The sequence below is a fragment of the Salvelinus alpinus genome, chromosome 32 (genome assembly GCF_045679555.1).
Source record: "Salvelinus alpinus chromosome 32, SLU_Salpinus.1, whole genome shotgun sequence".
Taxonomy (NCBI): domain Eukaryota; kingdom Metazoa; phylum Chordata; class Actinopteri; order Salmoniformes; family Salmonidae; genus Salvelinus; species Salvelinus alpinus.
In genome coordinates this window covers 7,791,882-7,814,132 of record NC_092117.1, presented here as the reverse complement: position 1 = coordinate 7,814,132, position 22,251 = coordinate 7,791,882, and the positions used below count along the sequence as shown (strand labels likewise).

The following is a 22,251-nucleotide window of genomic DNA, read 5'->3' as shown; positions in this document are numbered from 1 at the left end:
GAATGCACATAGATACCGTGACAAGATCCTGAACCACATTGTCGTGCCATTCATCTGCCGCTATCACCTCATGTTTCAGCATGATAATGCACGACCCCATGTCGCAAGGATCTCGCTACACCCGCAATAACATCTGCTCAATATGTGTATGTGACTAATAACATTTGATTTGATCTGTACACAATTCCTGGAAGCTGAAAATGTCCCAGTTCTTCCATGGCCTGCATACTCACCAGACATATCACCCATTTAGCATGTTTGGGATGCTCTGGATTGAAGTGTACGACAGCATTTTCCTGTTCCCGCCAATATTCAGCAACTTCGCACAGACATTGAAAAGGAGTGGGACAACGTTCCACAGGCCACAATCAACAGCCTGATTAACTCTATGTGAAGGAGATGTGTCGCTCTGCATGAGGCAAATGGTGGTCACACCAGATACTGGCTGGTTTTCTGATCCACGCCCCTATCTTTTTTATTTAAGGTTTCTGTGACCAATATCTGTATTCCGAGTCAGGTGAAATCCATAAATTAGGCCCTAATGATTTCATTTCAATTGACCGATTTCCTTATATGAACTGTAATTTATTACAATCTTTGAAATTGTTGCGTGTTCTTTTTATATTTTTGTTCAGTATACATTACTTTCCAGCCGTTCATTTCACACATGAAGTTTATTTATTCTGAAATGGCTATTTCCTGTTCTGATGTAATAGCTGATATTACTCATGGGGCACCTTTCTTTATTGAAAATAACTTGCACCTGACCCTTTAGAGTAAGAATTATAGAAATATTAAAGCCCAGGCTACGTTGTATTGAAAGGAATTTCATTTCAGATCGGATTCTAATTCACAAAAATGTGAGTTATTTCGCAGACATTATCCGTTATTTTGTGTTTTCTTCCAGCAATTTCTGACTAATTTTAGGGTTAGGTAAGGGTTATGTTATAGTTAAGGTTAGGGTTAAGGTTAGGGTTTGGACGTTCCAAGGATCCCAGATTGCACTAGCCGTGACCAAAACGTTATCACTGTTGACGTCTATGAATCCTGGCCAGTGATTGGATGTCTCTGGTGTGTAAGGTGAGTTTCAATTGGCAGCAGCGCTTTGAGAACGTTTTATCATGAGTTCCCATTGCAGCGGCACTCTTGGGACTGCTCGCATGCCTGAGCTGAGCTGCCATCGACTGACTCGAGTATCTTCAACAATGGAAGAATCATAACTTTATGTCAACTGGAAAACTCACGGCTATATCGAGTTTTTGAGCAAAAGTCAGCTGTGTAGTTGTACCACGCTTTTAAGTGTGGCGTGTTGGGGTAAGTATTGAAAAGTCAGGGTTGATTTGTCTGATTAGTCGTACTTTTGGCCATTGTTCAATTTCAATTTGACTCAACACTTGTCATTTTTATGTAGGATAGTAGCCAATAGTCACCTCAAGCTGATCATCTTGAAATCAATGTTGAGGTTTGTCATGTGTGTGAACTTGTAGCAACTAGTATATTACTTGCTTCGTAGTTACGTTTGCACAAATTATCTAATTTACACACACGAACACAGCTGTTTTGGCTCCACTGTTACGCCCTCCAACTCATCAATTGGCTTGCTGATTATTTTGTCCTGAATTGCTGAATAGTAACGTTATAGGTTTGGCTACTATGAGCGTTTTCTAATCTTAATTTATTTTAAAGGCCCAGTGCAGTCAAACGTAATTTCCTTTGTTGTGTGTATATATATACTTCCACACTGAGGTTGGAATGATGCTGTGAAATTGTGAAAATGATGGTAATGTAAGAGCTGTTTTTAAAAGTAAGCCTGAAATTGCAGCCTGTTTTGGTGGGATGGAGGTTTGGCCTGCCTTGTAAATTAGTTAATAGACCAATAAGAAAGAGTTCCAAACCTCTACGCCAATAACAGATTGTTTTCAGTTTTTACCTCACCACTTGGACCACCGCCAGATAGTCCTAGCAAAATGATTAATTGAAAAAATTGTTCTTTGCTTAGAAGCTATTTTTGTTTCCTTTTGACCATTTTAATTGACCACAATCACATTAAGTTACTTCATTGTTACCCAGAAATGAGTTGATATTTAAGAATGGCTGTATTTGACCTTTTTAATTGAAAATGCAGAGGGAAAATAAGTGATCACTGTGGTTCACTGCTGGAATTTCAGCAATGCAGAATATTTAACTGTTGTCATAACTTTTGACTCTTTAGACTGGACAATTTGTGCCTCCAGAAATTTCTACAAGTTCGATTAAATGGAGCTTGAGGGCCAATGGTGGAAAGGACAACTTGCTGGAGATATATACCAGGCTTTGCGCTACAAAGTAAGTATGCTGTCATATTTCAAAGTGGAGGCAATAACTGCCTACATTAGTGTAATAAGTGGGAGCTGGTGACCTGATATATTATATTAACACACACGCCTACAATAGAAGGCTGATCATAGTGAAGTCAAAAATGTGATTGTCCAGTGTTTTTGTGTGTCTCACACACACACACACACACACACACACACCAGTCAAAACACCTACTCATTCAAGGGTTTTTCTTTATTTTTACTATTTTCTACATTGTAGAATAATAGTGAAGACATCAAAACTATGGAGTCATGTAGTAACCAAAAAAGTGTAAAACAAATCAAAATATATTTTATATTCAAAGTAGCCACCTTTTGCCTTGACAGCTTTGCACACTCTTGGCATCCTCTCAACCAGCTTCACCTGGAATGCTTTTCCAACAGCTCCCACATATGCTGAGCACTTTTTGGCTGCTTTTCCTTCACTCTGTGGCCCAACTCATCCTAAACCATCTCAATTGGGTTGAGGTCGTGTGACTCTGGAGGCCAGGTCATCTGAGGCATCACACTCCTTCTTGGTCAAATAGCCCATACACAGCCTGGAGGTGTGTTGGTCATTGTCCTGTTGTAAAAACAAATGATAGTCCCACTAAATGCAAACCAGATGGGATGGTGTATTGCTGCAGATTGCTGTAGTAGCCATGCTCGTTAACTTCTTATGGCTGGGGGGCAGTATTGAGTAGCTTGGATGACTAAGGTGCCCAGAGTAAACTGCATGCTACTCAGGCCCAGAAGCTAAGATATGCATATTATTAGTAGATTTGGATAGAAAACACTCTGAAGTTTGTAAAACGGTTTGAATGATGTCTGTGAGTATAGCAGAACTCATATGGCAGGCAAAAACCTGAGAAAAAAGCCAACCAGGAAGTGGGAAATCTGAGGTTTGTAGGTTTTCAAGTCTTTGCCTATCCAATATACAGTGTAAAATTTGGTCCGATTGCACTTCCTAAGGCTTCCACTAGATGTCAACAGTCTTTAGAACCTTGTTTCAGGCTTCTACTGTGAAGTGGGAGAGAATAAGAGCTGATTGACTAAGGTCTGGCAGAATGCCATGAGCTCAGTCTCGCATGTGCCCGTGAGTGTTAGCTGCGTTCCTTTTCATTTCTAAAGACAAAGGAATTGTCCGGTTGGAATATTTTTGAAGATTTATGATAAAAACATCCTAAAGATTGATGCTATACATCGTTTGACATGTTTCTACGAACTGTTGTCTGAACTAAGTGCCTGCACCATTTGGATTTGTGAACTAAACGCGCGAACAAAAAGGAGGTATTTGGACATAATTGATGGACTTTATCGAACAAAACAAACATTTATTGTCGAACTGGGATTCCTGGGAGTGCATGAAGATCGTCGAAGGTAAGTGAATATTTATAATGCTATTTCTGACTTCTGTGGACTCCACAACATGGCGGGTATCTGTATAGCTTGTTTTGGTCTCTGAGCGCTGTACTCAGATTATTGCATGGTGTTTTTTCCGTAAAGCTTTTTTGAAATCTGACAGCGGTTGCATTAAGGAGAAATGTATCTATAATTCCATGCATAACACTTGTATCTTTTATCAATGTTTATTATGAGTATTTCTGTAAATTATTGTGGCTCTCTGCAAAATCACCGGATGTTTTGGAAGCAAAACATTACTGAACATAACGCGCCAATGTAAACCGAGATTTTTGGATATAGATATGAACTTTATTGAACGAAACATACATGTATTGTGTAACGTGAAGTCCTATGAGTGTCATCTGATGAAGATCATCAAGGGTTAGTGATTAATTTTATCTCTTTCAGATTTTTGTGACTCCTCTCTGGCTGGAGAAATGGCAGTTTTTCTGTGACTAGGTGCTGACCTAACATAATCGCATGGTATGCTTTCGTCGTAAAGCCTTTTTGAAATCGGACACTGTGGTGGGATTAACAAGTGTATCTTTAAAATGGTGTGTAATACTTGTATGTTTGAGGAATTTTAATTCTAAGGTTTCTGTTTGAATTTGGCGCCCTGCACTTTCACTGGCTGTTGTCATATCGTTCCCGTTAACCGGATTTCAGCCGTAAGAAGTTAAGCGTATCTTGAATTCTAAATAAATCACTGACAGTGTCACCAGCAAAGCACCATCACATCTCCTTTTCCATGCTTCACGGTGGGAGCCACATATGCGGAGATCATCCGTTCACCTACTCTGCGTCTCAAAGACCCAGCGGTTGGATCAAAAATCTTGAATTTGGACAAATCAGACCAAAGGACCGATTTCCATCAGTCTAATATCCATTGCTCTTCTTATTGGTGTCATTTAGTAGTGTTGTCTTTGCAACAATTTGACCATGAAGGCCTGATTTCACGCAGTCTCCTCTGAACTGTTGATGTCTGTTACTTGAACTCTGTGGCATTTTTTTGAGCTGCAATTTCTGAGGCTGTTACCTCTTCATTAGTTAACTCTGGGTCTTCCTTTCCTGTGGCGGTCCTCATGAGAGACAGTTTCATCATAGCGCGTGATGGTTTTTGCGACTGCACTTGAAAACCCTTTCAAAGTTCTTGACATTTTCCGGATTGACTTGTTCTTGCCATAATATGGACTTAGTTTTTTACCAAATAGGGCCATGTTCTGCATACCACCCCTACCTTGTCACAACACAACTAATTGGCTCAAATGCATTAAGAAGGAAATTCTACAAATTATCTTTTTTACCAAGGGATTGGAAACTTAATTGAAATGCATTCCAGGTGACTACCTCATGAAGCTGGTTGAGAGAATGCCAAGTGTGCAAAGCTGTCATCAAGGTAAAGGGTGGCTACTTTGAAGAATCTCATAAAATATTTTGATTTAACACTTTTGGTCACTACGTGATTCCATATGTATTTCATCATTTTGATGTCTTCACTATTATTCTACAATGTAGAAAATGGTAAAAAAAAATAATGGAGAACCCTGGAATGAGTAGGTGTCCAAACTTTTGACTGGTACTTAAATATATATAAATTACAATTTGTCCATGCTTAGGTTGTAATAGTATTGTGTAAGAGTTGTTTGAAAAGTCTGCCTGAAATTTCAGCCTATTGTGGTGGGATGGTGTTTTGGCCTCTGACATCACCAGAGAGTAAATTAGTTAATAGAAATTCTATGTGAAGCAGATGTCAAGCTGCATGAGACAAATAGTGATCACTCCAGATACTGACAAGTTTACTGATCCACACCCCTCTTCTTTTTTTTTTTTTAAGGTCTGTGACCAACAGATGCATATCTGTATTCCCAGTCATGTGAAAGCCATTGATTAGGGCCTACTGAATTTATTTCAATTGGCAGATTTCCTTAAATGAACTGTAACTCATAAAAACGCTACAATTTAAAATATTTTACCATGTATGTATGTAGTGTATATTCATCCAATGTGTGTGTTTGGATGAAGTGATGACTTTGTTGCTGCTTGCTCTGCTCCCTGTGCGCACTGAGTGCAAGTGTGCATGTAATGTTGGTCTGTATAAACCGGATGCAAACCAGATATAGACGGTCCTTGAATCGGCGTATGCGAACGTGAGTAAATTACATTGAAAACAAAAACAGCTTCCAGTTCTTATTATACCTCTGTGATCTTTGAAATGCTCTGCCATTTCGTGATTGCTAACATTCTAAGTTCTCCTAATTTCAGTTTAGGACAAAACGAGCAATAGATAATTGTAGAGAATTATTGTACCATCTTAACCACGGTGAAAGAGGTATTTTCATTAACCAAAAATATTGTATTTTCAATTTGAAACTGGTATACAAAACCGAGAGACGCATAAACTAAACTAAAGAACAGGAAGCATAGACACAGCGCACAGAACAGATCTACTGCTTCTTAGATTAGCTTTCAATGAGATCTATAAATCGCATTTCTATGTGAATTTGGTCAGGTCACCCAATACGTTTCTGTTGACAATCAGCAACTTCTATGCAGCATGAGTGAGGAGCTAACATGTTGCAGTCTAGACTCCTAGAGCTCTAGCAGTGCGTAAGTGGATCAGGCGAGAGGCATGAACGGTGAGCTCGCGCTATAAGTGGACATCGGCTGGCCTGATAGACTTGAACCTCTCAATAAGTACATGTGAGACTCGTGGCAGAAGTACCGAAAGTAACATTCTAGTATGTTTTTCATGTTCTAGTATCTAAAAATTAGAGAAGTTTCGGTATATTGTGCAACACTACTAAGAAGGAATTTGTTTATTTTTAACCTTAAGGTTAAATTGCTACTTAGAAATTATTTGATATTGGGCACGTTTGAGTGATAAGGCTAAAGCAACCGACTGCAGACAAGTCGAGGCAGGTGCAGCTGCTGCAGCCAAAAGTGAATCGGAATACAAATTGTATTTCTATGATTCCAACAGTTAAAACGTGGCCATAAATGCTTGTGGACAGACGCGTAACATAAAATGGTTTCGGAAAAGACTGTGGGATGAGACGACTAACAACTTCCGGTGCCCTGATTTTTCGTCACTGATCATTTGGACTGTCACGATATCTTTGCATCTTTGGGATCTCTGAAGGGGAGGGGACATACCCAAAACTGTCAGTTTCTGTTTAGGGAGGTGGGGACGTCGCTAGTCTTGTTTATATTTTCTCATATGTCTCCCCCCAGACCTTAATGGAGCATCTGAAGCAGTCACGCAATATTTTAGATCTGGGTGGCCAAGATTACAGATCTTATAATATATTTACTTTTTTTCAGGAAATCAAGTTGCCCTCCTACAAAGGCCAGTCCCCTCAGATCAACCTCAGGCGCTACTTTGCAGACCTCATAGCAATTGTAAGCAATCGCTACCGGCTGTGCCCAACAGCCAGACACCTTGCCGTCTACTTACTGGACCTTTTCATGGACCGCTATGATATAACGGTGCAACAGCTTCACATGGTCGCACTCTGCTGCTTGCTTTTGGCTAGTAAGTTTGACAGCTTCCTTGCAAGACTCTGCTTGGCCAAACTTCCAATTGCTGTGGTCCACCTAGCCTATAAACTAAATTTTTCTGTGTGCCTTGTGATTATTTCCCCTCTACAGGTAAGTTTGAGGAGAGAGAGGACCGAGTTCCTAAGCTGGAGACTCTTAACAGCCTGGGCTGCATGAGCTCCATGAACCTGGTGCTGACCAAGCAGGGCCTGCTGCACATGGAGCTCCTCCTGCTGGAGACCTTCCAGTGGAACCTGTACCTGCCCACAGCTGCACACTTCATAGAGTACTACCTGTCCATCGCTGTCAATGAGGCGGACCTTCATGATGGCTGGCCCATGGCGTGCCTGGAGAAGACGGTGCTTTACATGACAAAGTATGCTGACTACTTCCTTGAGGTCTCCCTTCAAGGCAAGTTAAAGTTCTGTTGCTGCTTCACTTAGATACTTAATTTGATACAGCAGTAGCAATACAGGGATTTAACATCTCCAGAAGAGACAGGAATGCCTATGGAGGAGGTGTTGCTGCATATATTGGGCCATATTCATGTAAAGGTTAGCGAGGATCTCATGTCTGCTGTTGAAGTGTTGCGGTTGCAGGTTCACCTGCCTTTATCTGAAGTCATCTTTTAGGGTGCTGCTCTAGGCCACCAAGTGCTAAGTCAGTATCTGGATAATGTGTGACATGCTTGATAATGTGTGATGTTAAGAGGTCTATTTTTTGGGTGACCTGATTTAGACTGGTTTTCATCAAGCTATCCACTCAAGAGGAAGCTTCTTACTGTAACCAGTGCCTGTAATCTGGCTCAGGTTATCAGTCGACCTGCTTGAGTGTTTACAAACAGTACAGGGACTTCATCATCCAAGTGTATTGATCATATCTTTTACTAATGCTGCAGAACTTTGTTCTAAAGCTGTATCCACACCCAATGGATGTAGTGGCTATAGCCAGAAAAGCCAAGGTTCCAAAGGCTGGGCCTCAAATGGTGTATAAGAGATCATACACAAGATGTTCTAGTGACGCCTATGTTGGAGATTTGTAGGTTTGTGTGTAATGAGGAGCATCCAGACGCTGCACTTGATGCATTTATGAAATTGTTTCTTCCAGTTCTCGATAAGCATTAGTGGTGTAACGGACCCCACGGTTCGGCCCGCATGTGAACCGCGGATCAATTGCAAAGTTTAACCACCATAGTGTGAAATTCGGTTTTACTGCCGCTGTTACTTTTTAAAGTAATAATTCCCTAAATCTCGATGCAGTGAAAAGATGTACAAGACCGATGCGTGCTGTCTTACTCTGAAACCTGAAGGTTGATTTGATAAAAAAAAAATGTAAAGCAGTTGTGTGTACTATTCACGTGAACGGGGCATGTTGAATCACAACAAATCAATCCTGGATGCTCGCGTTGCAAAAAGCAAAGAAGAAAAAAGAGCAGTGACAGCCATGGCTGGGGGAGGAGCTGAAGAACTGGAAAAGCCTCCCGCTTCATTTAAGTCTCATGTACGGGAGCATTTTGGCTTCCCTGTCAAATATGATGACGGAAGAAAGGTGGTGGACAACACCATTACGGTGTGTAGGCATTGTGCCACAAGAAAGCCGCATGAACGTGGAAATGCATCGAGCGTGGCCACACATTTAAGTGTCATCACCCTGGTGTCAGTGACGGGAGCCAAGAAGACAACTTCTCACCACGGCATTTAAGCAGCCCTTTCCTGCAGAGTCAGACCAGGCTAAAGCCATTACCAAATCTTTTGGGATGTTTATTGCTGCAGACATGAGGCCGTACTCTGTTGTGGAAAACAAAAGGGTTTTAAAATATGGTGAACGTGCTTGAGCCACGCTACGAAATCCCCTCGCGCATCCACTTCAATATGAAGATCGTGCCAGATCTTTATGAACAGGAAAATATCAAAATTGTCAACTAATTATCCAAGGCATCCCCTGTTGCCCTCACCACAGACGGGTGGACCTCCAGGGCAACGGAAAGCTACGTGACTGCTCACTACACCACAGACGGGTGGACCTCCAGGGCAACGGAAAGCTACGTGACTGCTCACTACACCACAGAAGGGTGGACCTCCAAGGCAACGGAAAGCTACGTGACTGACTGCTCACTACACCACAGAGGAGTGTGAGATGCGAAGTCCGGTGCTACAGACACGCCCCTTCAGAGACACAGGCACAAATTTGGCGCAGGGACTGCTAGGAGCAGTAGCAGAGGAAGCTAGAGAGTCCCAATAGCAATATCCCAACCACCACAGATAATGCCAAGAACCAAGTAAATGCAGTGATAGAGGCTGGACTGGGGCCACAGATGGCTTGCTTTGCACATGTGATCAATTTAGCATCCCAAAGGGGAATCTCAGTGAACCAGATGGACCGCCTCCTTGCGAGGATCAGGAAGGTGGTTTTCCTTTTTTCACCGACGCACAACAGCCGCTCGTGCTTAAGACCAAGCAAGAAATGTTACAGCTACCGACCCACTAGCTCATACACCATGTCACAACAAGGTGGCGCTCCAACATGTCATAAGTGGAGTTCCATCTGGAGCAGCAGGCAGCTGAAAAAAAAGACATCATCTTGTCTGATGACGTGAAAGTGGCAGAGGAGGTCCTCCAGGTGCTCAGACCCCTCAAAACGGTTACAACCCTATTGAGCACTGAGCCTGTACCGTCTGTGTCCATGATCCTACCTCTGAAAACAAGGATCCTACCTCTGAAAACAAGGATTCTACAATCCATGGCCCTAAGTGAGGAAGTCGGCACCATCATCACTAGAGATGTCAAGGCTGCCATTAGAGAGGACCTGAACCCCAGTTACCCCCCTAAAATGTACAGGACTACCTTCATAGATGGGGCGGCAGGTAGCCTAGTGGTTAGAGCGTTGGACTAGTAACCGAAAGGTTGCAAGATCGAATCCCCGAGCTGACAAGGTAAAAATCTGTCGTTCTGCCCCTGAACAAGGCAGTTTAACCCACTGTTCCTAGGCCGTCATTGAAAATAAGAATTTGTTCTTAACAGACTTGCCTAGTTAAATAACGGTAAAGTAAAAAAAAAAATCCATCTACTGCACTGGATCCAAGGTTCAAGTCCCTGTCTCACCTAGAACCTGCCCTACACCGGAGGACATACAGTGATCTCACCACTGAGAGTGTGGCCACTGATGAGGTAAAAAGAATAGTGAATTACTTAAATAATAAATATACTGCAGTCTAATTTTAGTCTATGCTATTAGAGTCATCAATTTGATGTGGAATAATGGCTTTTTTAAAATGTTATTGCCACAATTATAGTTCTATGAAAGTAAATAATTTGTTAGTTTAATAGATCAAGTCTTTTTTTCTGCAGGGTCAAGCCACAGAGCTGACAGGAGTAGCCACCAGCAGACTCGGCGGCATCTCCGCCACAAAATAATTCGGCCATACAGGAGCTTTTCGGGGAGACCTTTGCGAGCAAGGACACAGGCAAGACGTTTGCAAGGCAGCAAGCGGCATTCCCACTGGCATGGTGGAAAAGCAATGTGTGTAAATACCCTCACATTGCCATGATGGCAAGAAGTTACCTGACTGTGCCTGGCACTTCAGTTCCTGGCGAGAGGGCACGGCAGGGGACATAGTGACTGCAATGAGGTCTACCCTCTCCCCAGACAATGTAGACCTCTTTTTGAAAAATTATTTAAGTTATAAGCTCAGGTCTGCTTTGCATTCTTAACCTTTTTTTTTTTTTAAGAGGACACAGGCTTTTTTTTTCATTCACTATTGTTCCAAGGAAGAAGTTATCATGCCTCATATTGCACTTTCATTTAACAATTGAGTATTGAATATTTTATTTTAATATTTTATTTAAACATTGAAAAGTTACTTGCTTCAAGTGTTCTTTAAGTAATAAAGGGAAAGCAAAGTTATTTGTCTACATAGTTTTTTATTTAAAAAAAAATCTGAAACATTATCCAATCCGTGACTCACAACCGTGGATTTTGTGATCCGTTGCACCACTAATAAGCATGCACCTATTAAGAAACTGACTGCTAAAACTGTTAAGCACCCCTGGCTTATTGAGGAATTGAAAAACTTTATGGTTGAGAGAAATGAAGCAAAGGAGAGCCAAATAAGAATGGCAGACATTTGTAAAATGAGAAATTGTGATTTTAAACTGAACAAAATAAAATGTATTAAGAAACCAAGAGAAATGATATGATGGAAGTATGATTGAAAAAAGCTTTGTGGAGTACTTAAAATGAAATTATGGCAAGAAAGACTAATTCAACTCCATCTTTCATTGAATCGGATGGCTCATTCATCACATCCTTTTGACATTGGCAATTATTTTTATGATTTCATTGGCAGAGTGGGCACACTGCGAGCCATCGTTCATGCATAAAATACCTAATAATGAAAGAAAAGCATTGTAATTTTTAAAGTTAGTGTGGGAGAGGTGGGGAAATGATTGCTGTCCGTTGGGGATGACCCCATTTTAGTCGCCTGGTCGATAGGCTGTTGGTCGACCAATAATAAAAAAATTTGTCGAGCAGTTGCAAAAAATAATTATATTTATTTCATGGCACATGTCTTGATGTCTGTCTCGGTGGACTAATCCAATTGCGGAGGCCGCAGGGGTGGCACACCAGTAATACATTTACCGTTAATTCCCATATCTATTCTGCAATGTTTGTTTGGTTACCGTAATTTCTGTTAATGCATTTAATATATTATTAGTCTTTTACAGTGGACATGTTTGCAGTGCTCACAACCTAGGCAACGCTTGTGAGGAACAAGTTTTGGTTTATTTCATTCCATTTAAGAGTTAATTTATTTATTGTATTTTGTTTAAAGGGCTCCTGTCAATGTTGAGTAAGGGATGTATACTTATACAGTGCATTTGGAAAGTATTCAGACACCTTTTCCCACATTTTGTTACAGCCTCATTCTAAAATGAATAAATGTTTCCCTCAATCTACACACAATACCCCATAATGACAACGCAAAAACAGGTTTAGAAAAAATGGAAATGGGATATTTACATAAGTATTCAGACCCTTTACTCAGTACTTTGTTGAAGCACCTTTGGCAGCAATTACAGCCTCGAGTCTTGGGTATGACGCTACAAGGTTGGCATCCCTGTATTTGGAGTTTTTCCTATTTTTCTCTGCAGATCCTCTCAAGCGCTGTCAGGTTGAATGGGCAGCGTTGCTGCACAGCTATTTTCAGGTCTTTCCAGAGATGTCCGAGCTCTGGTTGGGCCACTCAAGGACATTGAGACTTGTCCCAAAGCCACACCTGTGTTGTCTTGGATGTGTGCTTAGGGTCGTACCTGTTGAAGGTGAACCTTCACCCCAGTCTGAGGTCCTGAGTGCTCTGGAGCAGGTTTTCATCAAGGATCTCTCTGTACTTTGCTCCATTCATCTTTCCCTCAATCCTGACTAGTCTCCCAGTCCCTGCCGCTGAAAAACATCCCCACAGCATGATGCTGCCAACACCATGCTTCACTGTAGGGATGGTGCCAGGTTTCATCCAGACATGACGCTTGGCATTGACCAAAGAGTGTAATCTTTGTTTCATCAGACCAGATAATCTTGTTTCTCCATGGTCAGAGTCCTTTAGGTGCCTTTTGGCAAACTCCAAGCGGGCTGTCATGAGCCTTTTACTGAGGAGTGGCTTCCGTCTAGCCACTCTACCATAAAGGCCTGATTTGGTGAAATGCAGCACAGTTGGTTGTACACTGAGGAACTCTAGAGCTTTGTCTGTTTGAACATCGGGTCCTTGGTCACCTCCCTGACCAAGGCCCTTCTCCCCCGATTGCTCAGTTTGGCCATGCGGCCAGCTCTAGGAAAAGTCTTGGCGGTTTCAAACTTCTTCCATTTAAGAATGGAGGCCACGGTGTTCTTGGGGACGTTCAATGCTGCAGAAATGTTTTGGTACCCTTCCCCAGATCTGTGCCTCGATACAATCCTGTCTCGGTGCTCTACGGACAATTCCTTCGACCTCATGGCTTTGTTTTTGCTCTGACATGCACTGTCAACTGTGGGACCTTATGTATCAGGTGTGTGTGTGTCTTGGTGGACTCCCAAGTTGTAGAAACATCTCAAGGATGATCAATGGAAACGGGCTTCACCTGAACTCAATTGAGTCTCATAGCAAAGGGTCTGAATACATAAGGTGTTTCTGCTATTTTATTTAAAATAAAAAAATAAAAAAAATAAAAGTTGGTCATGATTGGGTATTGTGTGTAGATTTGAGGAAAGAAACCTTGATTTAATAAATTTTAGAATACGGCTGTAACGTAACAATGTGGAACAAGTCAAGGGGTCTGAATACTTTCCGAATACACTGTAAATGTGCCCATGGAGCTTCTGAATTTCTTTCTTCACCTCAAACGGCAAGTTAAAGTGTTTTTACATCCATTGAGTGACAACAGTTCCTCCAATGTAGCCTATTTTGTAAAATATTCGTATCCCTTGTGCGAATAGCCTATAGCTGTCTCAGTCTGAAGTTAACTGGCTCGGGAAACTGAGGGTCCAGAGTTTATATGATGTTGCAAGTTTGTTAGAGCAAGTTGATAGTGCTTCAAGTTCCTTGCAGACAGACCTTGCGTAGCCAATGTGATTTATTTTTATCAGGTTATTTTCTACCTGCAGGCTGCAATGTATTTATGGAGGCTATGTTTACATAGTTGGCAATAGAAGTTAGGCTACTTTTAGATTTGTATAATTTCTTAATCACATGACAATGATTTTGAGATACGAAGACTGTAGTATAAAATAAATGAAACTTCCATGAAAATGTGCATATGAAAATCATAACTGGCACGCAGATTGGTAGGGCTGGTAAGATAAATTTTCACTCCAAATGGAAAAGTTTGCCGACCCCTGGGTAGTCTTACCGGCAACTTCGGGAGCGTAACGGCAGAATCTGCTAAGGCCAGCGGGAGGTGGAGGTTCGGGTACAGGTTTTTGTCTTGATCTCTGGCTCCCTCGAGTCATTTTACTTATTTAATCAGTGTGCTTAAAGCATCAGACAAGCTCGGCAGCCTACATATAGTTGATTTTATTAAAACACATAGGGTGTTTATATATGGAAAAATGCACTTTAACATTTCGACCACTCGATTGGTCGAAAGAACAGACAACTCTTGGTCGGCCAAGATTTTTTTTGTTAGTCTGGGACAGCCATACTGTCCAACAATGAGAAACCACCTGGTATTGACAACCTACACTACATGACCAACAGTATGTGGACACCTGCTTGTCAAACATCTCATTACAAAATCATGGACATTTGGAGTTGGTCCCCCCCCCCCCCGCCCTTTTTGCTATAACAGCCTCCACTCTGGGAAGGCTTTCCACTAGATGTTGGAACATTGCAGCTGGGACTTGCTTCCATTCAGCCACAAGCATTAGTGAGGTTGGGCACGCAGTCAGCATTACAATTCGCGAGAAACCATTTCATTATGGACCTCACTTTGTGCACGGGGGCATTGTCATGCTGAAATAGGAAAGGGCCTTCCCCAAACTGTTGCCACAAAGTCGGAAGCGCCGAATTGTCGAGTCATTGTATGCTGTAGCTTTTAAGATTTGAAAAACAGCCCCAGACCATTATTCCTCCTCCACCAAACTTTACAGTTGGCACTATGGATTTGGGTAGGTAGCATTCTCCTGGTAATCTGCCAAACCCAGATTTGTCCATCGAACTGCCAGACTGTGAAGCGTGATTCATCACGCCAGAGAACGCAATTCCACTGCTCCAGAATGCAATGGCGGTTAACTTTATCATTCCAGCCGACGCTTGGCATTGCGCATAGTGATCTCAGGCTTGTGTGCGGCTGCTCGGCCATGGAACCCAATAACGAACAGTTATTGTGCTTACGTTACTTCCAGGGGCAGTTTGGAACTCGGTAGTGAGTGTTGCAACCTAGGACAGACGATTTTGACGCGCTACGCGCTTCAGCACTTGCCGGTCCCGTTCTGTGAGCTTGTTTGGCCTACCACTTCGCGGCTGGGCCGCTGTTGCTCCTAGACGTTTTCACTTCACAAATACAGCACTTACGGTTGACCAGGGCAGCCATTTGATGAACTGACTTGTTAGAAATGTGGCATCCTATGACGGCGCCACGTTGAAAGTCACAGATCTTCAGTAAGGCCATTCTACTGCCAATGTTTGTCTATGGCAATTGTATGGCTGTGTGCTCGATTTTATACACCTCTTAGCAACTGATGTGGCAGAAAGGGCTGAATCCACCAATTTGAAGCGGTGTCCACATCCAGTTGAAGTCGGAAGTTTACATACACCTTAGCCAAATGCATTTAAACTCAGTTCACAATTTCTGACATTTAATCCTAGTAAAAATGTGTCATGTCAGTTAGGATCACCATGTTATTTTAAGACTAATGTCAGAATAATGATTTATTTCAGCTTTTATTTCTTTCATCACATTCCCAGTGGGTCAGAAATTTACATACACTCAATTAGTATTTGGTAGCATTGCCCTTAAATTGTTTAACTTGGGTCAAACGTTTCGGGTAGCCTAACACAACCTTCCAACAATAAGCTGGGTGAATTTAGGCCCATTCCTCCTGACAGAGCTGGTGTAACAGAGTCAGGTTTGTAGGCCTCCTTGCTCACAGGCTTTTTCAGTTCTGCCCACATTTTCTATAGGATTGAGGTCAGGGCTTTGTGATGGCCACTCCAATATCTTGACTTTGTTGTACTTAAGCCATTTTGCCACAACTTTGGAAGTGTGCTTGGGATCATTGTCCATTTGGAAGACCCATTTGTGACCAAGCTTTAACTTCCTGACTGATTTCTTGAGATGTTGCTTCAATATAGCCATGTAATTTTCCTCATGATGCCATCTATTTTGTGAAGTGCACCAGTCCCTCCTGCAGCAAAGCACCCCCACAACATGATGCTGCCACCTGTGCTTCACGGTTAAGATGGTGTTCTTCGGCTTGCAAGCCCCCCCTCTTTCCTCCAAACATAACGATGGTCATTATGGCCAAACAACAGTTCTATTTTTGTTTCATCAGACCAGAGGACATTTCTCCAAAAAGTACAATCTTTGTCCCCATGTGCAGTTTATGGCGGTTTTGGAGCAGTGGCTTCTTCCTTGCTGAGTGGCCTTTCAGGTTATGTCGATTTTATAGGACTCGTTTTCCTGTGGATATAGATACTTTTGTACCCGTTTCCTCCAGCATTTTCTCAAGGTCCTTTGCTGTTCTGGGATTGATTTGCACAAGTACATTCATCTCTAGGAGACAGAACGCGTCTCCTTCCTGAGCGGTATGACGGCTGCGTGGTCCCATGATGTTTATACTTGCGTACTGTTGTTTGTACAGATGAACATGATACCTTCGTGCATTTGGAAATTGCTCCCAAGGATGAACCAGACTTGTGGAGGTCTACAATTTATTTTCTGAGGTCTTGGCTGATTTCTTTTGATTTTCCCATGATGTCAAGCAAAAAGGCACAGAGTTTGAAGGTAGGCCTTGAAATACATCTACAGGCACACCTACAATTGACTCAAATGATGTCAATTAGCCTTTCAGAAGCTTCTAAAGCCATGACATCTTCTGGAATTTTCCAAGCTGTTTAAAGGCACAGTCAACTTAGTGTATGTAAACTTCTGACCCCCTGGAATTGTGATACAGTGAAATAATCTGTAAACAATTGTTGGATAAAGGACTTGTGTCATGCACGAAGTAGATGTCCTACCCGACTTGCCAAAACTATAGTTTGTTAACAAGAAATTTGTGGAGTGGTTGATTCCAACCTAACTGTATGTAAACTTCCGACTTCAACTAATGTATACATACATTTGGAAAAATACTGAGGATGATAGCAGACTGTTGCCACTCCTTTTTGCCACATCTTTAGAGAAAAGTGTTTGTCCACAAACCTGGAGGGAAGTCATGCTGCTATCCAGAAATGGTAAAGCTCCCTTTCCTGGTTTCTAACAATCAGCTTGCTTCCGGTTCTTAGCACATTTATGGAAAATATTGTTTGACCAGATATAATGCCATTTAACTGACTTTCAGCACACTTCTAGGGTAGGACACTCAACATGTACTGCACTGACACACATGACTGAAAATTGGTGATACTGATAAGATTGTGGGAGCTGTGTAGTTAGATTTTAGTGCAGCCTTTATTATTGATGGCGTAACATAGCTCTCTATCCATGATATGCCAGATGATCTAATTTCCTCCAGCATTTCTGTCTTTCCTTTATTGGAAGCGTCTCTACCGTAAAACATGTGAGGTGTGGTATTCCATAAGGGAGCTGTCAAGGCCCTTTTACTGTTACCTATTTTTACTAATGATCTACCGTTGGTGTTACACAAAGCCTGTATGTACGTAGATGATGCAACACTGTACATGTCAGCACCCACAGCTAGTGAAGTCATTGCAACCCTAAAGAGTTGGGCTCAATTTTAGAATGGGTGGCTAGGAATAAACTAGCCCTGAACAGATCGAAAAGCATTATTTAGTACTAAACATCCCCAAGGTATTGTACCTCAGCTGAATCTGGTAATGAATAATGTGGCTCAGCAAGAAGATACTAAACTTCTTGATGTTATATTAGATTGTAAACTGTTATGGTCAAAGCATATTGATTCTATTGTTGTAAAGATGGGGGGGTCTGTCTGATAGATTCTTTGCTTTTTTAACACTCATGCATGCAAACAAAAGTAATTTTGTCATTTTTTTATTAGGATCCCCATTAGCTAATTCTGTAACGCTAGCTAATCTTCCTGGGGTCCAACAGCAATTAACAAGACATTACAAACAACCACAAATCAAGACTTCACAAACATTCAACAAGTAGACAATAGACAATTTAAAATACCTGTCAGGAAACACATTTAACATTCAGTCGATGCTTTCTATTTCCTGTTCAGTCATATGGTTTATCACATTAGATGTTCTTAAAAAAAAAATCTCGAAGGTGGATTTACTTTTTTCCTGAGGAATATGGATTGGTAAAGGGTTCTATTCAGCTGTGGCTCTATATAAAACTGTAGATTTAAGGCGATTTGTCCTTGCCTTGGGTTGTTTTAGCTGCCCTGGTGGTTATGCGTGTTGCTAGTATGTACTAACTGGCCTGAAAAACTGTAAAATGTTTTTTTTAAACATTCCTAAAGAAAATTCAAAGACTGGATATGACTTTGTTTTCAATGTGAAGCCATGAGAGATTGTGATGCATTTGGATAATATTCATATGGATAGAGCAATGAAGAGGTCATCTGGCAGCCCTGTTTTGAGCCATTTGGAGCTTTTTATATATTTTTCTTTGCTGCAGATGACCATATAACTGGACAGTACTCAGTGTGATAGGACTAGGGATTGAATCACCTGATTCAGTGTGCTTGTAACAGCAATTCCCTTACCCATCTTAATAACAATATTATCTGTGTTCTGACCAGGATAAAACTGCGTCCAACATGACAACTAGTGGTTTCGTTTTTTTTCACTTGCTCTACTTTTTTTTCTTTTTTCTACTCATTTAATTTAACTAGACAATTCAGTTAAGAACAAATTCTTATTTTCAATGACGGCCTAGGAACAGTGGGTTAACTGCCTTGTTCAGGGGCAGAACGACAGATTTTTACCTTGTCGGCTCGGGGATTCGATCCAGCAACCTTTCGGTTACTGGCCCAACGCTCTAACCACTAGGCTACCTGCCGCGTTCTATTCATCGACAAATTCAAATGGGGATCATCAGCAAGCATAGATCTTGAACCAAATACAAACATTCTGTTTTAGAAATGTTCAATGCCAATTTGTTCATATCAAACCACTCCCACAGCATTCTTAGTTCACTGCTCAGTACATCTGTTAGCCCATTACATTCTGATGCTGCGCTATACATTGTAGAGTCATCAGCATACATGACCACTCTTGCTTTGTTCAATACTGAAGGTAAATCATTAGTAAAGCTTAGAGTAGAGAAGTGGGCCTAGGCAGCTTCCTTGAGGATCACCACAGTGTATACCTTTACTGTTTTAAAGAACACTTTTTGACTTCTCCGGGATAGATGGCTTTCCATCCAGGATAGAGCTGCAGACTTAAAACCATAATATTTGAGTTTACCTAGTAACAGTTCATGATCAATTATATCAAAAGCAGCACTGAAATCGAACAACACTGCACCAACTAACTTCCTGTCATCTATACTCTTTAACCAATCATCTGTCATTTGTGCTAAGGCCATACTCGTAGAATGCCCTTTGTATGCATGCTGGAAACCAGTTATCAGACCATTACATGAGAAATAATCCTTGATTTGTACAGATGCAATCATTTACTTAACAAGCTTATAGGACGACTATTAGGACCAGTGAATGCAGAGCTCCTGCAAGCTCAGGATTTGTTGCATCTTGACTACTGCCCAGTTGTATGGTCAGGTGTGTCAAAGGAGCTAGAAAAGCTGCAGCTGGCCAAGAACATAGCACCACGTCTGGCCTCAAATGTAGACGGAGGGCCAATGTCAACAGCATGCATGTCACTCTCCTAGTTCAGAATGGAGAGACTGACTGTTTTTTTACATGCACACCAATATCCTGTTATTAGTCATGTTAAAAGCTTGTATCCGGTTATGAGAAACCTGGATAAGATACTGTGGCATGTAAACGTTTCATCCCGCTTCCTGTTTTTCTCAGGTTCGGTCTAGTTAACACCGGTAAAGTTGTCTGTTTTCCTTTAGAGACTGGGGCTCTAAAGATGGCGCCGACAGAGAGGGCCGCCTTGCTTGTAGTCCTTATTTTCTACAAGCAGTTCGCTACACTCGCAATAACATCTGCTAAACATGTGTATGTGACCAATCAAATTTGATTTGAGGTTTTTTGCTCCAACCCTAATCTAGCACACCTGATTCAAATAATTAGCTGGTTGATCAACAGAATCAGATGATTACAACTGGTGTTAGAGTGAACCTACAGGAGGGTAGCTCTCCAGGAACAGAATTGGAGAGCCCTGCTCTACACACCCACACATTATTCTGTTTTCTTTAGCTACAACAGAGAAGTGTCTACATACAAAAATAATTTGAACATTTGAGATTAGTTTCACTAATTACTTATTTTTATTTGCTCGTATTTTTTGAAGTAGTCGTGTTCTTCGGTCAATGTATACTTAGTTTTAATGTGTTGCTGTTCTTGTCCATTAATGTAATGTTTTATGTTCTGTTTTCTTCAACAGCTAATGGGGATCCACATCTTTTATTTTTGTAAATCATAACCGGTATTTCAAGGTTTTTCAAACCAGTGTTTGCCTTCTGAAAATATGATTTTAAGAAGAACAAGAGCGTAATGTCACTTTTTGCACTTAAAGACGAAGCTAGCCTTGTTGCACAATATTCTGGTGCAATACATGGTGATGATTAATGACTTGCTATTATTCCAGATCATGTGTTTCTGAGGTTCGCACCCTCACTGGTGGCAGCTGCCTGTGTGGCAGCCTCTCGCATCATCCTGCGCCTATCCCCTTCCTGGCCACCTCAGCTTCAGCGCCTCACCGCATACAGCTGGGATCATCTTGTCCCCTGTGTAGAAAAAATGATCATGTGAGTGTCTGTCCTCAGCTGGCCTCTCTTGCCTGCTGAAAAATACTGCCTAACACCAGGGCTGTGTTTATTAAGGCACACCTTATGAAAAATGTTTCGCAACTAGGGAGGGGGGGGGACAGGTCCAGGGAGTCCCTCTCTCTTCAGTATGTTTTCTTCTGTTTGGTGGTTAATGACCTTGATGCAACCTGAGAAAATAAGTCAACTCTTGCCATAATCTTAGTAACATGGTTGTAGAATCGTGCCGCAGGCTTGACAGGTTAGTAATTTGAAAGTCACTGTTGGTCTTTCTTTGCCAGTGCGCATGACAGCGACGTGAAGGAGGCCAACAAGCAGACGTGCCAGCCACCCGGTCAGCAGCCGGGCCAGGTTGGGTACCATAACCCTTGCCAGACAACCACCACCATGCCTCCTCAGTACCTGCACCAGGCCAGCATCCAGTACCCTCAGCAGGCCCTCCAGCCTTCCCTAGCCCCAGGCCACGGCCCGGCCTCCTACGTATCCCACTCTGCCACCCTGCAGGGCCCTGGTGCCCTACCACACAGCCACCCCCAGACCATCTCTGCTGGTCTGGATGGCAAGGCCAACATTCCAAGCAGAGCCTACCAGGTCAATATGCACTATACCTGTGCAGCTCCCTGCTTTGATAGGTGATGGCTGGATCTCCAAGGTAGAGCTACGACAGTATGGGAAGTAAAAGTGCGAGCGACTGGATGGGTATGTCGTCTCATTGGATTAGACTAATTAGCAGGACCAGGTATGTTTTTTTTAAATTTGAGAAGTTATGATGCGATTTAAGCACTTTCTTCTATGGTAAGATGTGCAATATAACATTCCACAAATGTGCAATATAGTTATTTGTCACGTATCATTCCGGTGCTAACCTGCCAAAGGTGTTTTTCTTCTTTTTTAAGCCAATATGATTGAGTTATCACCAAGCATGGTTGTCATGTGCAAAGGGTTGTTTTCCCAGCACTCTGCATTAGCTATAATTTAATTGCACTATAGACAAGAGACTGTGCTTCATTTATTTCAGCTACGATACCTCAGAAGCATTGAATGTTATCTTTCCGTTCCCTGCCGCCATGAGTAATAACGGGAATCTTATATCAGTGTTGAACTCGAGGGATTACTTTTCAGCTTGTAGTAAGATATGGTCGTTTGATAGAGGAACACGCATCACTCTGCCAGAAGCTACCTCAAATGTTAATGTTGACTACCTGCACCTTTGCTCGTGAACAGTGTTCTCTGCAATATTCAGGAAGTATAGTTTGTATTCTTGTTTTGTGTTTCGAGCAGTAATTTGGAGGGAATGTGTCAGGTCAACGCCTTCCTGTGCATGCTAGAATGGCAGTGAGTGCTGTGTACTTCTAATATGGTACTTTTAAATAAAATGCCTGTCAGTTGTACTTCTGGTT

The 22,251-nt window shown here is 41.8% G+C and overlaps 1 protein-coding gene across 5 annotated transcripts; it reads left to right on the top strand.

Moving 5' to 3' along the window:
- The first annotated feature begins 1,116 nt into the window (after positions 1-1,116).
- ccnj (cyclin J) lies at positions 1,117-22,242 on the top strand. 5 transcript variants are annotated; one of them, XM_071379415.1, is made up of 6 exons: positions 1,117-1,314; positions 2,235-2,325; positions 7,062-7,139; positions 7,389-7,688; positions 20,674-20,833; positions 21,133-22,242. In XM_071379415.1, exons 2-6 carry the CDS (start codon positions 2,274-2,276, stop codon positions 21,485-21,487), a joined length of 945 nt encoding a protein of 314 aa, XP_071235516.1. In that variant the 5' UTR covers positions 1,117-1,314; positions 2,235-2,273; the 3' UTR covers positions 21,488-22,242. The 5 variants fall into 5 exon arrangements, with proteins under 5 accessions (XP_071235516.1, XP_071235513.1, XP_071235514.1 ...); XM_071379412.1 differs by having other exon boundaries at positions 1,118-1,314; positions 7,062-7,272; XM_071379413.1 differs by having other exon boundaries at positions 1,118-1,314; positions 2,213-2,325.
- Positions 22,243-22,251: the final 9 nt, after the last annotated feature.

Coding starts and splice junctions, on each gene's coding strand:
- ccnj (XM_071379412.1), top strand. CDS start 2,257: ATGGAGCTTGAGGGCCAATGGTGGAAAGGACAACTTGCTGGAGATATA. Junction 7,273..7,388: donor CTGCTGCTTGCTTTTGGCTA/GTAAGTTTGACA, acceptor TCCCCTCTACAG/GTAAGTTTGAGGAGAGAGAG. Junction 20,834..21,132: donor TGTGTAGAAAAAATGATCAT/GTGAGTGTCTGT, acceptor TTTCTTTGCCAG/TGCGCATGACAGCGACGTGA.